Source organism: Caretta caretta, chromosome 2 (genome assembly GCF_965140235.1).
Source record: "Caretta caretta isolate rCarCar2 chromosome 2, rCarCar1.hap1, whole genome shotgun sequence".
NCBI lineage: Eukaryota > Metazoa > Chordata > Testudines > Cheloniidae > Caretta > Caretta caretta.
Genome location: NC_134207.1, coordinates 33,463,349 through 33,485,654, shown reverse-complemented (window position 1 = coordinate 33,485,654; position 22,306 = coordinate 33,463,349). Strand labels below are relative to the sequence as shown.

At 41.1% G+C, this 22,306-nt stretch overlaps 1 protein-coding gene across 2 annotated transcripts in view; it reads right to left on the bottom strand.

The window, feature by feature from the left end:
• Positions 1–22,306, bottom strand: part of RSPO2 (R-spondin 2) — a 170,923-nt gene that overhangs the window by 64,757 nt on the left and 83,860 nt on the right. Inside the window, exons 4-5 of one of the 2 annotated variants that reach the window (XM_048841487.2) lie at positions 17,454–17,597; positions 13,796–13,981 (exon numbers count right to left, since the gene is read on the bottom strand). In XM_048841487.2, the coding sequence (XP_048697444.1) occupies positions 13,796–13,981; positions 17,454–17,597 (330 nt within the window). Of the gene's footprint in view, positions 1–13,795; positions 13,985–17,453; positions 17,598–22,306 lie in introns of both variants that reach the window. The other variant, XM_048841486.2, reaches the window with a different exon arrangement.

Genomic DNA, 22,306 nt, shown 5'->3' with positions numbered 1-22,306 from the left:
CATGCTGAGGATCTGGCACATGGAGTGAGACCTGGGTGCCGTGCAGCAGTGCTCCCAGTGGCCATCACACAGTAGTGGAAGCAGCCACCAGTGCCCCTGCACACAGCAATGGCTGTCACTTGCAGTGTGCCGGGGAAGGAGAGGAGTTCCTGTTGTAACTTACCAGTGAAAACCACCCTGGCACATTACAACTGGCATCACATGGGGAAAAAACAGCTAGGCTGGATATAAATCAGCCAGGTGTTCAGGGGTCCCCCTGATATTGCAGGCCCTGTTCAAGTGCGTTGCAGGCACACTTGTTAATCTGTGCCTGAGATTAGCTCCAGAACCACCGTTATCCAGATTCAACAGGAACATGTTAAGTGCAAAGGCAACTTTAGAATAGGATATTGAAGATATTCCATTCAACCACATACTTCCTCATTCATCTGGTTGCAGGAGATATGTGCAAACAAGACTGAATAAAAAACTAGGCAAAATACTATTTATTATAAGTCTTGCCTCTCCTTGAACTGGAAGTGAAAACTGCAATACATCTGTGTGACACCACCTTCCAGGATGCAGGAGGCAACACAACTGGTCATTCATTAGCCCTAAGGAAAGAGGGAGCATGGCTGTCCACCTTCCTCAGTTTTCTTTGTTTCCTCCATGTGAAAGCATAGAGGAAAGATCATCTTATTAATTTTTTCTAGTCCTGCTGTGGGCAGCAAAAGGAACATCCAGCATGTGAGAGACTTGTTCCCCTGTCTGAAACAGTCCTTGGGCCACGACCCTGACTCTATGGGTCAGTGGTGAGGATACGCACGTAGGAGTCCCATGTTCAAGTCCCTCTTCCACTGAATATTTATTTATAGCAAGTGGAACAGCTTTAACAGGGGAGGTTCACGGAGCCCACCTTCACCATAAACAGCCCAGTAGTTAGGGCTCTTCAAATGCAGTGAAGTATTTCAAGAAAAATATTAAACTCAAATATTAAGTTTGCAGAGTTCAAAGCCCCTGCCACAATTCACACCACAGTCATGAAAATGAGGCTTATAATTTACTGTGCACTTTGCTACCTTGATGCAAAAGTGAAGAAAAACATTATTTTCCCTATATTTTAGCTGTTATCTTCTTACAGATGGGGCACACATTAAACTGGTGTGTATGTAGAATAGGGATTAATCCTGTGAATAATATACAGGAAAATATTTCAGTGTTGGAGACTGGTAGAGTGACGCTACAGATTGCCCATTGTGATCCTAAAGAAATAGAAATATGTATGCTCTTTTTTGAAGCTGAATGCTGAGGTGGAGACTACAAACAACATAACTGTATAGTCTTTATTTGTGACTTAAATCAAAACCCTCACAATCCAAGGGCAGGCATTTCCCGTGCCAGGAGGAGAAACTGTAGACTTTTTTTTTAAGTGGCTGTTTCTCTGTAGCAGTCAGCACTATTATCATTCCTAAACTTTATCTTTTAGCAAAGAGAAGAAACACATTTTAAAACTTAGTACAACGTTCTCCATTTAAAGCAGATGTTGATATGCTGATAGTCCAGATAATCAGATTTAGCATCTGAGAAAAGCTTGTTCCTGAACTAAATGCACTAACAAGCATGCCAGGCTTCACTGGTTAAGCCATACTAAAAAAATCTTGTATTCTGGAAGCTCTCCAGGATAGCCTCATTTTGTCCCTTCTTGCTCCCACTTATTAATTCCTGCTCAGACTGTTCAGAATGAGCATTTGCTAAAATAGCCAAATATTTATTTGCTCATTATAATTTCCTTCCCAGCCAATCTGAATTCATTTGTAAAATGCCAAGTGTCTTTGGTGGAGTCTACTTCTTGAAGACTATCTGCTGCTGCTGAATTGGTACTTCCTTTCTGCCTCTTAAAAACCAGTGTGCTTCTTTGCATCATGCTCTGTATTTGAACATTATGGGGTATATTTTCAGCCATGCTAAAGGCAGGCCTCCCTCTTTGTGGATGCAGTTGGCACCCATAAAGTTATGTGGGCAAGTCTGAGAAGTGATACCTCTACATACACAAATCAACTATTCTAAATCGCAATCTGTTTTCACCCTCTAACTAGTTATAGGTATAAATGTGTACATGGCTCATACCTGGAAAAGGGAGGCCACCGTTATGAGAACTTATCCCACAAATCAGATTTGAGTTCAGAGGCATTTTAAAAAAAAAAAAATCAGAAAATGTCCAGACTTGGTACACTGCTCCCACATCCAATACTGAAACTATAGTAGACACCTAGGCTAGGTTATTGCAACTCCATGTACATAGTTCCATTTACAATGCTGATGAGACCCATAAACTCTAGTTTTAACTTCTTAGTAACAGCACCAGAAAAATGTTTTGAAATCTTCAGAACACATGCATTACCAACCAAAGCAACAGCATAACTTTATTGCTGTAAACCTTAACTCTCTCACAACCCACACCATTAACACATATCTCAATTTATATGGTAATCTCCTGAAAGCGGGATCATTGTCTTTTGTCTACAATGTGCCATGTACATCTAAAGTATGGTTTAAATAATGGAATGGAACCCTTATGTTTCTAAAGTTCTGAATAAGTTAAGACTGGATTCCTATTTGAGGTTGGATTTTTTTAAAATAAATCAAAGCAACTTTAAAATTAATATACCATTTATGACCTGTATCTCTACAGTATCTAAACTGTTTTTTAAAATATTTTCTTAGTCCATAAAGTATTGTAAGATAGAGATGTTTAGGGTACATACTCTTCAGCTATTATACAAGGATTTTGGAACTACACATTTGTGGCCTTCACCAGAGATCATTAAATGAATAAGCCAAATAATTGATCATAAACACAGTAAATTTAGACTTTTTCTTTTTAAATTCAAGTTTGGTTCTCATTAGTGGAGGCCTAGCTGCTAATTGGTATTTTGTGCATTTTTGAAGTTTATCTTTACACAAGAAGTGTTAAACATGTTTCTGTTCTTTACTGTCTAGCATCAGTATGACAGAATGGCCACAGCAGGAGAACCTAGAACAGAAGGAATCTGGATAGATAGTTTTCTTATCAGGCTTTCCCCAGCCAAAGTTTCTGTAGCCAGAGTTCTAAACAGAAAGCATAAGCTATTAGACATCAGCAGAAGTTCTCAACACAGAAAGGCGGTTCTCAACACAGAAAAGCTTCAGGCTTCTTTCAGCCTAGAATACACACAAATAACAGAGCTTTCTACAGCACACACTATAGATTGGAACACGTCAAGGTGACTGATTTTCCACTATAAGGATCTCCCAAATCCATTCTCCGGGAAGGGGAAATATAAAAACAGCATAAAGAGATGCTCACTGCAATTAGACTTGTCAGAATTTCCCTCTAAACTCCTGTGACCAATTAGGACCTGGTTGCAGTATCCAGGGGAGCCCTCCTTTCTGCAATGCTGCCACAGTTTTCAGAGGAGCATCTAGCCATGTGGAGTAAAATTTAACTTAATGTGCAAGATACAATATTGGTCACAATTCCTGGTCAGACACTAAAATGACGAAAACCTTTGCATTTCTCATTAAAATTGGAGTGTTCTTTCACACATCATTTACTAGCCTACACCACTGCACTTGCAACCTTCTTGAAAGCTTTTTGTATTACCACAGATGTAACCATATGGCAGATATTTACACATAGTCTTCAAAGATCTTTGAGACCAAGGTGTGCAAGCAGCAGGAGAGTTTGTTCTCTATCTTGGTCGATTCTTGAGGCAGAGTTACCCACTGGGCACTGGGTATTGATGTTGTGCTGAGATTCCCGAAAGCAGGAATTGCCCTATATGCAGTCTACCCACCTCTGATCCTGGACTGATGTATGTCATGTAAATAAAACTAGTTACTCTTAGGCCTGGCCTACAGTAGGAAATTAATTCAGTATAACTACATCACTTAGGAGAATGAAAACTCCATAGCCTAAGTGACCGAGATAAACCAACCTAATCCCCAGCATAGACAGCGTTAGGTCAACAGGAATGTTCTCCCATCTACCACATCTTGGGGAGGTGGAATACCAATGCTGACAGGAGAAGCCCTGCCATCAGCCTAATTAGCATCTCCATGGAAGAGGTGCAGCAGTGCAGCTGTACTGTTTTAAGTCCAGACAAGCCCTAAGAATGTAAGTGTCACCATTTCCTCCTCCACCGGAAGCAAGTCTGAAAGACCCTAGACATCTACTATCACTTGTCAGAGGTGCAGCAATACAGTAAGCTATTCATCCAAAAAACCAAGAGAAGATATGCTCTCTTCTCTTGTTGATAAACCATCATCCAACAACACTATTGGATACTTTGGGGGAAATGGGGAGAGTAGGAGACCCTGTAATCATATGAAAGGATTTTAAGCTGCTCTGTTTTGTTTCTTAAGCACAGTACTGAAAACATTGCTCTTCCACCATTAACTGAAAATAGGGGAAGAACTGAAATAAAATTAACTAAAATTAGTAAAAAAAAAAAAAAATGGAGTGGCAGCAGTAGACTGTGACATTACAGTGCATAAGTTAACAATTAAGCATATGCTAAAAGAAATAAGGTGATGGGTTATAGTTTAAAAGTTTGGTAATTTAAGTGTGCGTACAATGTTGGCACATAGCCAAGGACAGTGAATTGGCAGTTTCAAGCAGTTTGGCCTATGGCTGGTGTGTTGGGAGGGAGAGTAAGGACTGAGGTTAGGTAAAGGTCACTCCAAAACTGAAGCGAGGGGGTCAGTCAGACATGCTCAGTCCAAAACTAGGTGAGAGTCCCCAAACCACAGTAGTAAACATCCCATAACGCTAAGTCTTTGTTTGACAGTTAGACTTAGCATTAAGGTGATTGGACAACAGGTATGCTAATACTAGGATTGGCAAACAAGCCAATCAGAACAGGCCAAAAATTGTATAAAAGACAGAGAGCAAGCACGCAAAAGTCAGTCAAGTCAGAAGCAGGAGAACCAGAAGAAACCTAAAAGAGCAAAGGAATCAGAAGTAGCAGCAGAAGCCACTGCAGGTTGACAGCAGCAATGCTGCTGAGGCAGAGTAGAAGGATCCTTAAGACAGAGCAAAGAGAAGCCTACAGAGAGCAAATATGTTATCTATAGTATAGAACAATGGTTCTCAAACTGTGGGTTGGGACTCGAAAGTGGGTCACAACCCCGTTTTAATGGGGTCACCAGAGCTGGTGGTTAGACTTGCTGGGGCCTCGGGCCAAAGCCCAAGTCCTACCATCCAGGGCCAAAGCCTGAGCTCCACGGCCCTGTAGCTCAGTTCACAGGTCCCCCCCAACTGGGGCTGAAGCCATGGGGCTTCTGCTTTGGCCCACCCTCCTTGGGCAGCACGGCGTGGGCAGGCTCAGGCTTCAGTCCATCCTCCTGGGGTTATGTAATCTTTGTTGTCAGAAGGGGATCGCGGTGCAGTGAAGTTTGAGAACCCATGGTGATAGGGTTAATGAATGTGTATGCTTTGGATAATAAAAATGAGTGTTTGTGGTGTGTATGTTTATATTCCTATATATAAAGTTTAGAGTTTACTAAGATTGCTGTCAGTGTCCTGCATAGGATTGATATCTGCAGAATACAATCCCTTAAACCATTCCACCTATGACACTATGGTCTTGGGTAGTTTAATTTGTATACCTGTGCTAAGGGATTTATATTTTAATTTAGGCTTAGATTAATTGTATTAGGAAAGGTTGGTTACACTAAATAAAGAAAATACTTTGTTTTGGAAAAGTACTGCATTTGTGTCAGTCCTTTGAGCAGATGGCTGTATCCATGTCCTCCCAGGGTGAACAGATCTAGTCTGTTCTGGTTTCAGAGTAGCAGCCGTGTTAGTCTGTATTCGCAAAAAGGAGTACTTGTGGCACCTTGGAGACTAACAGATTTATTTGAGCATAAGCTTTCATGAGCTACAGCTCACTTCATCAGAGTTTCCTGAAGGACATAGGGAAATCCTTGGTAAACCCTGGCAATTCTACTCAGGCAGCCCCCTCATTTCACCTTGCAGGAACAGATTAATAGATCAACATCTTGGGAACCCAGAAGTAAGCAATAGGAAGGCTACTCTGGGATCCTTGAGTGTGTTCTTGGGGTAACAGTAAGTGTTGATGTACAATTAACATTTGATGTAACTTTTTTTTCCTTGATGTAACTCTGTCTCTACCTAGGAAGGTGCAGATCCATACTACAAAACTGTTGAAACCCACACGGCATTTTGAAACTATTTTCCTAAATAACAGGAACATATTTAACTGAAAAGTGAACCTAAAGCAGCAATTCCACATTCCAATAATGTGAGTTAAATAAATGCTCTAACTATTTCTCCTTAAGAACTAACCACCCAAATAATCAAAATGTGGCTGAACACGTTACAGAAGTTTCCAAACATTTGTTACAGCTGTCCCGATAAAATATACTTAAACAGCAATATTTTATTCTAAATATCTGATTTTAGAATAAGGTAAATAGTAAACCTTTAAAAATTGCTAATTTTACATGTTAAGTAACGAAACCACAATAAAATGCCTTATCTGCATGTATTAAACTTTAATCATCATATATACTCTGCCATCTGAGAAACGGTTGGGCTTCGGTTACACTCAGTCATCTGTTGGCAAAGACACATCAGAACTCTTATTTCATGATGTAGCCAGAACAGAACCACCTGGGAGCTCTGTTATAGCCAGAGCTATAGCCCTGTTTAGCTGAGGTTGTTAATCCTGTCAAAATGTTTTCTTCCCAAGAAAAAATCTGATACTGGATGACATCCAAGACCATTAGCTCTCAAGGTTCCAGAGTAGCTGGAAAGGTATTTAACTCTAAATCAGCTAAGCAGCCAGTTATCTTTTTATCAATATCATTTAAAGACACTTCTGAATAGGGCTGATCAAAAAAATTTCCATAAACTATTATTGAAAGAAAATGGATTTGACAGACAAAACATTTCATGTTGATGTTTTCAATTGAAACTAAGCGATCTGACTTTCCTGAATTGAAATGTTTCATTTCTGCTCAGTTCAACATTGAACTGTGTTCTCCTGAACTGCCAGTGCCTCATGACAGACGTAGTTCTGGTGCCTCAGAATTCTGTTCCACTCTATGTGCCTGGGGCTCACTGGCCTAGACTAAATCTCTTACGATGCACCACAGCCATGATGCATTGCAGTGAGTCAGCAACAAGGGAGACTGTGGTGAATAATGGGTGACGTAGTCCCAAAAAGGAGGGCAGTCCTTGTGAGAGAATGGGGGCATGAGACACAAGAAATACAATTCCTAGGAGGAACCGCAGAAGTTCAGGTAGACAGATTAATGTCAAACTGCCCTGAAACAAAACCCATGTTTGGTTCAACAAACTGAAATATTTCATTTGGATTTGCCCAATGGAACATTTCCAATTTTTGATGAAGTCAACTTCCTGGAAATTTTTCAAAGAAAATTAATTTTCCATTTTTCGCATTGAAATTTTCTATGGAAAAAAAATCTGACCAGCTCTACCCATGACTAATTTGTTGAGTGGAAGTCAAATTATTTTACCACAAACTTTCCCACATAAAATATTACTGCAAATATGAAAACAAAGACATCTAGATTTGTACTCATGGAAGAAATGTTTCTATAAGACATATTATTATTGTAGGATAATTAGAAGCTGTTAAATATAGAGACAGTATCTTCACAGACACCAATATATAGTTCTCCTCTGAAAATTACCTTTGTAAACATAGAATCATGAGCGGTCTGTTTGTTAGTTCTTGATACTTGCCATATAAAGCATGCGACTTTACAAGCGACTTTTTTCCTATCAGCTGTGAAAATGCAATCTGAGCTTTGAAAGTCAAGGTGGGTTTTTACGTCCTAATGCGTCACAGTCAATAACGAAGGTTCTGCAGCCCAGATACCCTCAAGTTATAACCATACTATCCCATTGTCTTTGAAATTCTGCCCTCGGTGCCACCGGTGCAGTACCCTTGCCTTCAGTATGTTTGCACAGGTGAGAAAGCTTGGAACTTACTGAATTATTTTGTGGATGATGATGGAGGAACAGAATCCAGCTTGGTCTCACTTAGTAGGGTTAACAAGAGGTAAAATAAACAGTTCAAATATACTTTAATTACCAAAGACAGGGAACAGATCTCTGAATATACCCAGGGCACAAAGTTGTTGAATACACAGCGGCCTTCTGATGCTTTTCAGAATAAAAGTGCATGTAAGTGTCTCCTTTAACACACTTTTTGAAATTATGTTAGGAGAGATGAGTATTTGTTTTCTAAATATAACATGTCCAACAAAATAAATATTTACTTTTTCATTTTAAAATTTTACAGAAAAGTTTCCCCAATGGTTAGCAGTTGGAGTTAACTGACACAGGGACAGAGGCAATAACTGAAGCTTTACCCTGCTGTTCCTTCAGTTCCTGATAGATAGGAAGTCTCTGCTCCTAGTGCTGCAGAGAAATTTAAGAGTACTGGAAAACCAATTTCCAAAATCCAACTCAAACAGCACAGAATTTGAAGTTCTCCTCCCTCCAGTTATACATCTGTGTCACAGAGACAACTCCCTTCCCCTTCAAACTTAGGACTTTTCCCCTTGAAGCTCAGGAGTTTAATGTGACACTCATCTCTTGGGCCCACCTCCTTTCTCGCTTACAAAATAATTAGTCACAAAATGGCAATCATTGTTTCTATAATGATACAGACAAACTGGAGGGAGTTCTGAGAAGAACAACAAACATGTTCAAAGGCTGGAGGGACTGACTTACAATGAAAGATTAAAAGGGCCAGGGATGTATAGCTTGCCAAGCAATGATTAATGGGGGATGTGAGAACAGTCTACAAATAGATGGAGGGTGTAAACATTAAGGAGAATAATAATTTACAGAGGTACACAGGGGACAGAAGTATGACTAATGAGATGAAAGGGAACATTTATGCTGAATTTGAGAGAGAACTTCCAAATATTTCTGGCTAGGGATCTATGCAAGTCACAGCACTTGGGACCCTTAATAATTAGACTAGATGAAACACTAAAAAGTTTACTGTAGACAACAGCTTGGCATTGGCAGGAGGATGGACCGGATAAACTAAATAGTCTTTTCTATCTGTAACTCCTGTGATCCTATGAGACATGTTACACCAATGCAACAGGGTAATATATATAACATTTAGCAGAATACAAACGTGACATTTCCAATTGGAAATAATAGTTTAATCTATAGAACTGACAATCAAAATATTGTCAGGTAACCTGTTTGAAGTCATTAGTGTGTCACCCTACTTTAAAGCAGGAAAGAACTGAGGCCCTATGTAAAACCATCTTTTACTTGCAGCCCAGGCTATATCTGCAAGCACTGAGGAAGAGATGAAGGGTTCCTCTTCAGAAGTTATATGTGATGCACAGCCATACAGACAGATGGGTAACATCTCAGTCCATCATAAATATGGAACTGAAGCAAATAATATGGAAGGTAAATGCAACTCTACTCCTTCTCCTGCAAGGATCTATGAAATCAGAAAAAAAATGCTTCTGAAGTTATCAAGTGCAATGCAGACCACATAAATAGTAACTGAAATGTAAACTAAATGTACAGAAATAGAAAACATATGTCAAAAGCACATTTACTTGACCCTATTCCACCAAAAATATCCTTATTTCCTGTTCAGTTTAATTCATCACAATCTACAATCATCTTTAGTTATATAATCTAATACATATCCCACATGTTGCTGTGAGTATATACACTCAGAACATTAGAAGAAAAGTTTTATTATCATACCCTCTTAACAGATATTTACAGAGATTATGATTCTTAAAGTCACTAATTATTATTTCCCTTACAGTTTCCTTTATTTTCCCAAGTTAAAAACTCAGAACATGTAATATTAGGACAATGCCATATTTGTAAAGAGCACTGACTCTATTCTCTCCAAGCCAGATTGTACTTGATTTCTTGCTTCCCAAAATATTACAATTGAACTAAACATTTCTGGTGACCAATCATTTAACATACTAAAATATGATCAAATAATGATATCTTAGGACTTATCTCCATGGCAAGTTACTGCACGACAAGCCAGGGTGTGAATCTACAGTGGACCAGCCTACCACTCAGTAAAGTTCCATGTGAACACTGCTGCAGCTCAGCAAAAGTCCATAGTGAAGCTTAGCATATTACTACTTGAAGGTACAGTATGCCCACTCTGGGACTTTCAGTGTGATGCAGCAATGTCTAAATGGGACATTATTGTGCAGCAAGCTCATGCACTATAGTTTCACACCCTGACTTGCTGCACAGTAACTTGCCATGTAGACAAACGCTGAGACCACTATTGTGCAAACAGTTAAAATATAAAAGATACAGCAAAGAGTCAGCTTCAGAGCTGAACTCATATTGGACAGAGAAAAGGCCACCTCCTTCCAGCCAATGTCTCTTGAGAGAGAGGGTACCTTTAAATGGTGTCCAGAGTTCTATAGGATCACACACCAGGATTTGCTTATCATAAGTACTCTGTACAAAACTATTCAGGATGAGCCCTTAATCCTGAGACTCCGGAAAGACAAGCAGGAATCTCCATGAAGTGGGACGCCAAGAGATAGCTGCTATATTGAGTAGCTATAAGATGCTTGGAAATAGTAGCGTTCCACAACTACAGTCAATACTGCAGGCCTTCCACACTGAATGGAACTCTTGCATTTGCCTACAACATATTTTCTTGGTCATCTAGTGGGGGGTTCTCAACCAAGGGGTATGTGTAGCCCTTGGGGCACGCAGAAGTCTTCCAGGGGGTTCACCAACTCATCCAGATCAATGTTTTTCAACCTGGGGGTTGCGACCTGGGAGGGGAGGTCACATGGGCAGGTCTGGCATTAGGGGGTGGCAGCCACACCACAGGAGGCTCCACAAAGCTAAGTTACATGTTTCAGCTCTGCGTGGTGGGGCACAGGCTTCAGGGGTACAGTAATCTGGAAAGGTTTAGAACCACTGACCTAGTGAATAAAATCTTCAATATATGGTCAAAGAACTTAACTTGGGCATGACCCGTGCATTTCTTGACTCAATATGAGAAGGTTTACCATAGCTGCCTTACAATTAAAACAGTGCCATAGGGGTCCTCTGTGAGTCTTTCTTGCCTTAGATACAGACCACGCTCACTCCAGGCCACTTCCATCATCATTGTGCTTTATTATACTGTTCTAGCAGGCCATTGCTTGTAGTGCTGTCTACATATTTACACATCCCAGCCAGCTCCCCCTCTTGCTTCTGGGGGAAAGATGGTGGTGGTGGTGGCAGCGGCGGCAGCCAACTCTGCCTTCCTTCAGGGTCTCTACCCCCTTCTAGGGCTTCCTTCCTCTCTATTTATCTGCTCCTAGCTGCTGGGGCTGCTTCTCCCTCTAATTAGCCATTCAACTGTGGCTCCACCTGTTAATTGATCCTCTATTTAGGTCCCAATTAACCTTTATTAGTGGGGATTTGAGTGACAGGGTACTGGGTCAGCTCCTGCCTCAGGATTCCTGTCACACAGAGGAGATGAAGGATCTAATCCATGGGCTGGATGGGTAGACAAGGTTTTTCCCCTTCTTTTAAAACTCAGACAGATAAGAATTATAGACCCCAGATATTAAACATTTCTGAAACAGTGTTGCTTCTGCACTGAAGCACCCACATGAATACTGTGGGCCAATAGCAGATTCTGTGAAGCAAATTATCAGGACTTCGACTGAAAATCACCTGTAAAAATCCATTTTCAGGGAACTCTCAACATAACTGCAAAGGTGATGGAACTGCTGCACCCCTGGGGCTTGAAGTGCTTTCCATCATATCCAGGGTTCACAGTTTGGTTCAATGGTTCTCAGCACCTCCACTATACAAATTGTTCCAGCACCCCTGCATAACTGGCCATTACATGCATGAATTCCTGTTTGAATACATAACTTCACCCATGTGTCTCAAATCACAAGGGGGAAGGGGTTGGGGTGGAAACCTATATGGTTGTATCTGTCCTATCTAGAGTTTGAACTGGAGAAAAAAAAAATCTGGTATTCTCCCAAACTCCACCCCATAAACTAACCTCCATGCACCAGAAACACCAAAAGAAGGCCTCAAAACAAGAAGTAATTCAAAGTACATTGTATAGATCTTCATAATGTGATAATCCCCTTCCTTTATTTTGTACCAGCAGAAAAACAGTTAACAAATCAGATCTCATCATTATCACTTTTGGACTGCAGAATTAGCACACTACTGAAATCAACAGGCCAATTTACATATATCAGCTATCAGTTCAGACGGTCAGCAAACAGAAGCAAACATGATTACATTGGTTTACATGTTGTTTGCATTCTGAAAGTTATTGAGGAGCACTAAAGATTTAGCAAGAATAGACTCTGGGGCACAAGATGGTAGCCTCCTGGAAAAAATACCAGCTCACTGAGCTACCATGAATCAGCCCAATTCAACCTCCGATTCTGCCTTTCCTGCCTGCCTCCTCTCTTCCCCCCACAAATATCCATCAATGCAGGACTGCTCTCCCAGTGCATTTTCTAGTGGGGTTTTCCCCCTGTTTAGTTTAAATGTCTCAGGAGGCAGGGCTCTCATCACTCCCTTTGGGCAATTCTTCCACACCACAACAGATCTTACTCCCACGATGTTTTTTTCCTGATATTCAGACAAAGTTTTCCCCTTTCTTAATGTGTCAGCTAATTACCCTTGAAAAAGTCATGGAAAATGGAAAGCCCAACTCTGAAACAAGAGCAGGGCTTTACAAATTGTAAATAAACACATAAATAATAAAAAAGATTAATACTGGATGTATGTTAAAGTGTAGTACAACTAATTTTAAAGCAGTACCAGGAGTCTGTATGGTAGCTTCTTGTTTGGGCTACATTTAAATTGCTGACAAAATGGTATCGAATTATTTTTCAAAGGAGAGAGTGTTCTGCTGCTAGTTTTGTAAACAAAACTTTAGTGGTTTTGAATGAACACTATAGGCTGACAAGTTTTTAACCACATGATAAACAGGTATATTGGTATAAAATATTGTATTGATGTGACAACAATATTCATTGGCTATTAATCTAGTCAAATATTGCTGATTTGTTATATTAAAAGTAAAAATGATTTGCCTCACATTTCCTCTCTGTAAACAAGGATTAAAATTCCCATGTTTTCACTTTGTGTAAGAATAGCGCTTAAATTTGCAAACAAAGTAGAGTTGCAAGTAGTATATGTATTTCCAGCTATTCAAAATTTGGATCACATAAAGCACTGTCATCATCCATAGATCCAACATATTGAGTTTTATGGTTTACTAGGTTAACAATCTATAAATGAAAGTGGTAAAAGATAAAATTAGCTAAATCTAAGCAATAATGCTTGACTTATTCAGTATGCCTTGTCTTTTTAAAAAAGACGTAGGGTAGCTAGTAGTTTTGTTTAATGTGGTTTAAAGGGCTGAACATTTTTACCCAGCACATAAACATATTGTATGTGTTGTACATACAATAAATGAAGACGCTGCACTGAGAGAGAGAAATTTTAAACCATTAGGATGAGATAGGTAGGAGTGTAGGGGGAGAAGAAAAAGTGCCACTATGCATTGTCCCCCCTCCTGCCCCCCACTCCCCAGTGGCCTGGCTCTGTGTGCAGTAGTGTGGTTCTACTGCCTTTTTGCCCATGCATAACTGCACAAGGTAGAGTAAGGGCACCATTTTCTCTCTTGCTTGGACTATATAGCTCTGTTTTCCCAGTTATAAATGGGACTTAAATTAGAAAAAGCTCAAAAAATTGTTTAGGGGGGAGTGTTCTTACCTCCTGGACAGTGCCTCACAGCCATTTTACATCTTCTGGACTCTGCAATGGTTGGGCAAGGTATTGTGTCCTTTGCCGGCTTTTTCACAATTTGCCTTGTTCTTGTTTCCAGACCCCATTTAAATCCACAGGTTTTGTTATTTCTGCTGCAAGTTCCCCATTCACTCCATGGACCCACTTCACAGCCTTCTGATAAAGCAAAACAGGTCATAAATTAGTGTCTGTATCCGTGTCTGTATCTGTGTCTTTCTTTCACAATACATGGCAACTCTAACTAGCAAGAGTATTAAATTAGAAGTTATTGCTTGTAAAATTTATTGTTCGGTGAAATCTCAGTTTATGATTTTAGTTTGCAGTTTTTACAAGGTAATTGTATCAGAAACCTGAATTATCCTAAAAACTGACACAGACAACAACTACCCAACCACAGATTCTCTGTAACAATTCCCTCTTCATGACTTTCATTATTTTCATGGTTTTGTAACAATTCTCTCATCAAATGGTGCCTGTTTTATATTTGACACTATTGTATCCAGAAGATTCTAGCTTGTATTTTTAGGTTGTCTATCCTTTGAAACGAAAAATGTTCATCCAGAAGTTACAATCTGTGTCTTCTACTCCAGCAGTGTACAAAGTAGGTTTTGTACCAAAAAGAATGGTCTTTTGAAACTTTGATTGGTGGGGGCATATTCGGAGAGTGTTGTTCACATAAAGGCTCAGTTTTTATAAAAACGAAAACATCACAGGACATGATTCCAGATGTGAGGCAAATCCACAACCAAACCAGGGCTGCTCACTCAGCTGCCTCTCCAAGAGATCCATGACAGGTCTATGGCAGCTGCTGAGGAGGAGGACTTCTTTGCAGGGCCCCTGCTCCACAACATCCTGTTTGGTGTGCAGGTGGTGGAATCCCCCTCGGTGCACCGGAGGTTGGTCCTGGCTAGTGCCACCAGGATCAGAGATCTCCTAGACTATGATTGAAGGGACTGGGTGGACTCCATAGTGCTCAGCCAGTGCATGGGACTCACCACCCTCGTGTTCCCTATTGTGTGCTCCAGGAGGTGAGGGCAGCCTTATTGCCCACCTGCACCTGGCCCTCCGGACCCCACCATCGGGCCCCTGCCCTGCAAGCCTCCCCAGCCACCCCTGACATACCACCTGAACCAGCTGCACAACATGCAGCTGATCTGCCTCTGAATCACCCCCAGGAAACATCTGTATGTACTAGTGCGCCACATCCTGCATTTCCTTGCCCTCATGTTCCACCCTGACACCAACTGGAGGGTAAGTATTCCACTCTGATCCCACCGCCTGCTGGGGATATTAGTTGGTGGCTCCTTCATGAAGCTGTGAGTACAAATGTATACCTGGAATGGTTCACCACCTCCCCTGACACCTGCCCCTTCTGCAGTGAGAGGAAGACACTGGTGCATTTATATAGGGTACATCAGACTGGAGAAGCCCTTCGTCCAGCGCCTCCAAAACCTTCAGTTCTGGCTGCACTTTTCCCCACACATCTTGATCTATACACACCCCATCTGTGGTTCTATGAAGTCACGAGACCTCCTCGTCAACCTCCTCCTAGTGCTGGCCAAGGTGGTCCTCTATCATACCAGGAAGCGGAAGCTGGATGCAGGGGCAGGAGAGGGTTGCAACTGGGAGCCTATTTCTGATCCCTTTTCAAGTCACATCTCCAGGCAAAGTTCCTCTGGGCTGTGTCCACTGACTCCCTGGAGAAGCAGTGAGTACTGTCCGAGGTTCTCTGCTCAGTGTTCCCCTTTGGATCCCAGATTTTATCCCATGACCTTCACTCCCATCCCTGTTTTTTCTTTTGTTGTCCCTAGTCATTAGTTGATGCCTGGGTCTGGTTCCCCCTCCCTCTGATGCTGCAGGGGAGGGCCTTTAGTAAAGGCAGGCCCATAGCTACCCATCCCCAAAGCCTCAATGGATCCCCCTCCAACAGAACTGCAGTGAGCATGCAGATATGCAGCAAAAACCCAGCTGTACTGACTTACCTTTCCCAGCGCCTGCAGTGACTCAGCCATCAAGCATGTGGCAGCAATCTATCCCTGAGTGGAGCCTGGGTCAGATGACCCCCCAGGCTCTGATATTTTCCCAGCCCGGTCAGAGCTGTACAGCAGTCTGTACACTAGCATTACCTGTCCAGGAACTCTCTTGCTGTCTCCCTGTGTATCAGATTCTCTCAGCCTGCTGCTGTCCCAGCCTTGCCCAAGCCCTGTTCCAGTCTTGTCCTTGCCCTGCTCTGACCTTGCTCCAGGCCTTGCCTCCACCTCCTGACCTCATGGGACTCTGACCACCCAGCTTTGGCCTGTATCTGGACTCCAGCTACAGTACCGATTTGGTTTCTAACCACCCAGCTTCAACCTCTGGCCTGCAGCTCGGCTTTGGCTACAGTACTACTTCTGGCTTGCCTACAGACTATGATACTGGTTCTGACCCCAGCCTGTCCTCGAATCTCAGTCCCAGCGCTACCCTCAGCCCAGGCCTGCCCTGACCACTAGGCTATCAGGAGACAGCGCCTCACATTACGAGTTGGAACTTTAACAAAAATATCAAATATCATGAGACTCACTCAGAGTCAGCAACGCTGTCTCAGTTTTATAAACTTTAAACTTTATATGCTTTAAACTGGGAGTCGCTCCTTTTCTGAAGTAAACCAAAGCCATGGCAGGAATTCAGTTCAGTAGCTTTTACAGAATCTGCAATTAGTACTCACCATACTTTTGCATATGGGAGCGATTCAAACACTGGGAGGTGGTGAGGTGAATTCAGGTTCCCTATCTCTGTCCTTTAATTCTACCCCATGTGCCCTGTGTGTGTGGATGTGGAAGCGCATGTATTTTTCCTCTTGGCTGTTGGGCCTCACAAGGAGTAACCCCCACCAGGTTTCATGTGCTCCTATTTTTCCCTCCAACGGTGTGGGGATACAGGGGAGAGGCAGAGAGAACACACTGGGATTAGCAGCACTATTAGGGCCACCCAGCAAGAACCAGAAACTGGAAATACAAATCCTCTCTCTGCTCCCACCCTGCCCTCTACACATGTGACATGGAAAAGAGAAGAGGGCTTCAGAAAAAACTGAATAAAGGCGGAGTTAAAATTTCCTGCTCAGTATGAACTCAGCCAGCAGGAGTGCACCAACCCCATAATTATATATATTATATGTAAATGCCTGATTTATAAGTTTTCAGGACGATGAGGTTTTTAAAAAGCCAAGTATAAGACACTAAGGATGGTGACTTATAACAAAATTGACCAAACTCTGATGTAGGGGAAGGGCAGAGCACCCCATAGTGTGCTATTTAAAAATCTAGAGAAAGTCACAATGTTAGAGAGAGAGAGGTTTTTTGAGAACAGTGACTAATTTATTGAAATAAAAAAGAGATGACATTAGTAGTTTCATGTAGTATATATACACCAACGTTAGTAAGAAAAAAAAATTGTGTGATGTAATTACTTGAACTTGTCCCCTTTAATATCTAGACAATTCAAAATGTCAGCACAAGACTATTATAAATTTCAGTCCCAATTAATAAGGCATTTTGAAATCAGAAGTGCAGAATAAATCCAGCAGGCATTTCATAAAGATACAGGTGTTAAAATAACTACTATGATAGAGTTGTACAAAGACACTCACCCACGCATTCCATAGTTTCCTCTAAGGATGCAAATCCATCCGGGCATTCTCCAAAACAACGGCCTCTGTGTAAGTAAAAGCCAGCTTTGCATTTGGTGCAAAAGTCTCTGCTAAAGCAAGAGTCGCAGTTTTCTATTCTGCATCCTGAGATATATTTTAAAAGTTTTCAGTTAGAATAAGGCCAAACATGAAAACACAAGTTGTAAAGCAATGAAATAGCAAAAATAGAAGAATTTTAAAAAGGGATGCCGTCACCCTGAAATCCACCCAGTATTTTTTTAAAAAATTACCTTTAGCTACCACATTTGCCCCAGAATCCTCATGCTATCTTCTGTGATTTTAGAACTACATTTTCCTATTTTTAAAACATATATTTTTTCTCTTCCTGGTTGCTGTATTAAAAATACACCCAAACAACAGAAACTGACTCAATAGTGGAAATTGTGAAGTTGACTATGCACAAAGTGCTGCCAAACGCATAAAGAAGTTAAAATGTCTATTTTTTGTCTTGCCTTAGATTTTAAACAGTAGGTACAATAACATTTTTAAAAAGTGAAACTTTTGAGTTGACTATCCTCCTGTGTGGGGTAACATTGGGTTTAACAGAACTATATTTTGTTGTGGTTTCCTCCTCCTACCCCCCGCCTGTATTTAAACACATTTGTGGGGGAAGAGCGAGATATTTGGAGAAAGAGGAATCGATAATGTGCTAACATATATCATTGTTGCCTATCGTTGCACACAGGGTCCAAATAATTTCCATTAGTTGACCATGAATAGACTATTAGCAAAAAGAAAAGAAGTACTTGTGGCACCTTAGAGACTAACCAATTTATTTGAGCATAAGCTTTTGTGAGCTACAGCTCACTTCATTGGATGCTGCATCCGATGAAGTGAGCTGTAGTTCACGAAAGCTTATGCTCAAATAAATTGGTTAGTCTCTAAGGTGCCACAAGTACTCCTTTTCTTTTTGCGAATACAGACTAACACGGCTGTTACTCTGAAGACTATTAGCAGCCACTTGAGAATGTTTTCTTATGCTATTTTTGATTTCTAAACTCACATATGAATCCATATGCTATGGTACAGATACACAGTTCTTCCAGATTTTATTTGCAAATAGCATTTAGCACCCAGTATCCTGACTTTCTGCTTCTCTTTTTGTTAGAAATATACATGCCATACATCTCTTTTACAGCACATGTAAGTAGCTTCCATGCTGCATCTCAGGATTTTGATTTCCTTCCTCAGTTGTTGACTAGCTTTCTCTCCCCGTTTCTAAAATATATAGTCACAGTGCTAGTTGTGCTGAGGGTGCTGAAACTATTATAGACTGGTTGCTTTTACCGACTGTGTTACTTAGGTCTACATCGCTGCTGCTCATGTGTGTCCCAGAAGTAATATTCAAGGAGCAATCTGTTAAGGTCTCAAGAAATTGCTTCTCAACCTTCTGTTTACAAGACATCATATGACCCAGTTTATATATGGGTCACCCACTCTGTTTTAAATAGGAAAAAGGTAACTAAATCTAATTTTGCTGAGGGTATATAAGCTAAGACAAAGTATAGGCTCTCCCTTATCCCAAGGACTCTGGTCTGGTCCTATGCACAAAATAGGATGCTGGCAGGGAAGAGGCTTCTGCTTCCCCAAAGCAACACATCTAGGGACCAATCCTCCTCGTCTTGTGCTTCCTAAACTTTCACTGGACCTCTAGGATATTAGCTTTCTGATACAGATATTAGAGCTATTACTAAAAAGATGATTAAGGGTGTTTATTACTTGAAAAAAGGTAAACACTCAGAAATCAGTAACCATGAAAACCTTTAAGATAGACATGTCAGACATTGAGTTAGTATATAAAACAGGAATATAACTTCCTGGTTTATAAATGAGCCATCACACATGAAAAGGGGACCAGGTGATTTAGAGAGAGAGAAATTTAGATATATACACACAGAGAGGTCTGAAAACTAGGGATACTTAAAAGGCTATTTTATGGAATAATTAAATAAAATAGTATTGCTCTTTCTGCAAGGTTTTGGTTAGCAGGCCACACACACACACACACGCACGCACGCACGCACGCACGCACGCACGCCAGGGCAAAATGTCCAAAAGCTAACAGAAAAATCCATTGATAAAATAAGAGTCACACACATTATAAATCATGTATATTATTTGAAATATTTTACTCCTTTTTAAAATACATAATCTGCATCAATATATGCAAAGGAGCTAGTTGATCCAGTGTGCTTCTTCTGAAATAGCTATTTGTAAATTCCTCTAAGACCTATGCAAGTTTATAAATTCTTTAAATACAAGGACTTTAGTATTTATTCTTGAACCTTAGAGGGCCAAAAGTTACAATAGGGCCACTTAAATTGATGGCACGTTTTATCTTCTGCAGCAGCTAGGGAAACAGAAGGCATTTTACAGCAACTCTTATTGTGATGTTGGACTATAAGTTAAGCAGTTTGCACAGGAAAAGTAATTTGAACATTGAGACCCCTTTGTGATTGTGTGTAACCCATGTGCCTAATAGGGAGATATCTCTGAGAGACCCATTGGGAGGAGGTAGGAGTGAGTTGTGTCTGGGTCATTGTTGCTAGGCGTATTGGAATTGGGTGTAATAGTTTTGGGTCTGCTCCAATAGGTTCCCGGTTGCTGGGGTCAGACTCCATGAGGGCAAGCAGTCAGGGCAGCTGCTTTGCAGAAGGCTACCTGCCCTGTGTGGGTTGGGAGAAGCTGAGCCTAGGAGCAGGCAGGCAGGCTGGCTGGCTGGCTGTTGTTCCTAACTCTAAAGCATTTTGCAGCAGGTCAGTGATATTGTTAACCCTCTAACAGGGAAGCATGGACAATGCTAATTATAGCAAGGGGAAATTGGGAGGGAAAAATAACTTTATTTTAATTGTATGCTTTGATTGATTTTAGCCAAACTCTTCTAGTTAAATTGTCTCAACTAGTCTGATTCACCAACTTTCCTTTAAATGTAGGAATAGGGAAAGTTTTGTATCTTCTTGTAACACGGTTTTCTTTAAATCTATACACTTAACTGAGTGATTGGTTAATGAGTTAGTTGATTGGCTAGGAGGGATATCAGCGGAGGAAGAGTCTGCATGGATTCCATCTAAAGATTCCTACAAGCAAGTGGAGGGAAGATGCTTTAGACTCAGCAGACTCTATAGATTTGGTGATCAAAGACTCTAACTGAGACTTAGGTGAACAAAACCTAAGCTTTTGGGAACTCTCAATGTCTTCTCACTGTATTTCTGTGGGGACTGAACTGATCAGATTTTAATTTGTTTTCTTTATTTGTGTTTATATATAAACTGTGAAAGTAATGTTTGGGGATTATAAAATAGCCATGTCATGCTGTAAAAGTGTGATTATTAGTTGTTTCTTTTCCATAAGATTTTATAAAGTTATTTAATTAAATTCATTTCTTTAGTTCCTTTTGGGACTTGAATGTGGAGAGGTTCACCCTGTGCAATCCTTGCTGAAAATCCTTAGAGACTGTTCTCTGGGTCTCCAGCTACTTTCTGTGGGAGTTGGGTTGGTTTATTTAGGGCACTGGAGACAGGAAATGAAGTGAACTCTAGCCCATCCAAAGGTTACATATGCAGAGCTCAAAATTAGCTTACTGAGGCCTTCAACATACAATATGTAATAATACAGCTGCCACGTGGAAGCAATGGCTCTTCAGGCTCTACCTCCCTTTTACAGCTCTATCTATCTTAGGCTACGTCTACACTGTGAGCTAGGGGTGTGGTTCCCCTGTCTGTGTGCACATACTCATGCTAGCTTTCATAAAGCTGGCGTGTGTATAAATAGCAGTGTAGGTTCGGTAGCGTTGGTGGTGGTAGCGGAGGTAAGGCTGAGCCATAACAAGTACAAACCTGCCGGAAACCCCGGGGGTATGTACTTAGCCCAGCTAAGCCGTGCATCCACTGCCACTTCCCGGGCTACCCTGGCTGCACGGCTACTTATACTCAAACTAGCTAAATGAGAGCTAGCGTGAGTATGTGTACACGGGCAGAGGAATCACACCCATAACGCAGTGTAGACATAGCCTCATGGCTCCCATTACCGTATACCATTGAGTATCTCAGACGCTCAAAATCTTTTAATGTATTTATCCTCACAAACTCCTTGTGAAGTAAGGAAGTGCATCTCTCCATTGTACAGCTGGAACCCTGAGAGACTAAGTTATTTTCCCAAGGTCACACAGGGAATCTGTGGCAGAACAGGAAATTGAACATAGGTCTTCTGGATCCCAGGCTAATCCCCTAACCCATGACCATTCAGTCTTTCTATGTGCGTAGTCTGCTGTTTGCATTAGTCCCAGGGGAGCCTCAAAATGACATTCAGATCCTCTGTTTAGATAAATGCCCAAAGGTTTGGGTGCTTACCCAAAATTTAGTTGCCAAAAAGGGGATAGTCAGCTGCCCTGCTGTATTATTTCCTCTACTTTTATGCCTGAATGGATATCCTAGGGGCCTAGCATCTGTGTATGGGGAGAAGGCTAGGAAGTGATACATGTTCTCACTGGCTATCAGCTTCCACCCATCAACCCTGATCCTGAGTTAGCTACTCCCTGCAGGAAATAGATTTCCACAGTCCTTACTCAGGCAAAACTCCTGTTAAAGTCAACCTAAATTGCTTCATGTCCACAAAATAAACTGAGATCCTTGGTTGGAAGATAACAGAAATATTTATTATTATAACTAATAATGGCAGGAATTTTGTCTGGGTTAAGGACTATGCCCTTAATACTTAATCTACAATGCACGTGGACTGCAAATTAAGAGCCTGACCCTGCAGAGCCTCTCCCAGGTTAACGAGCACTTTCAAGA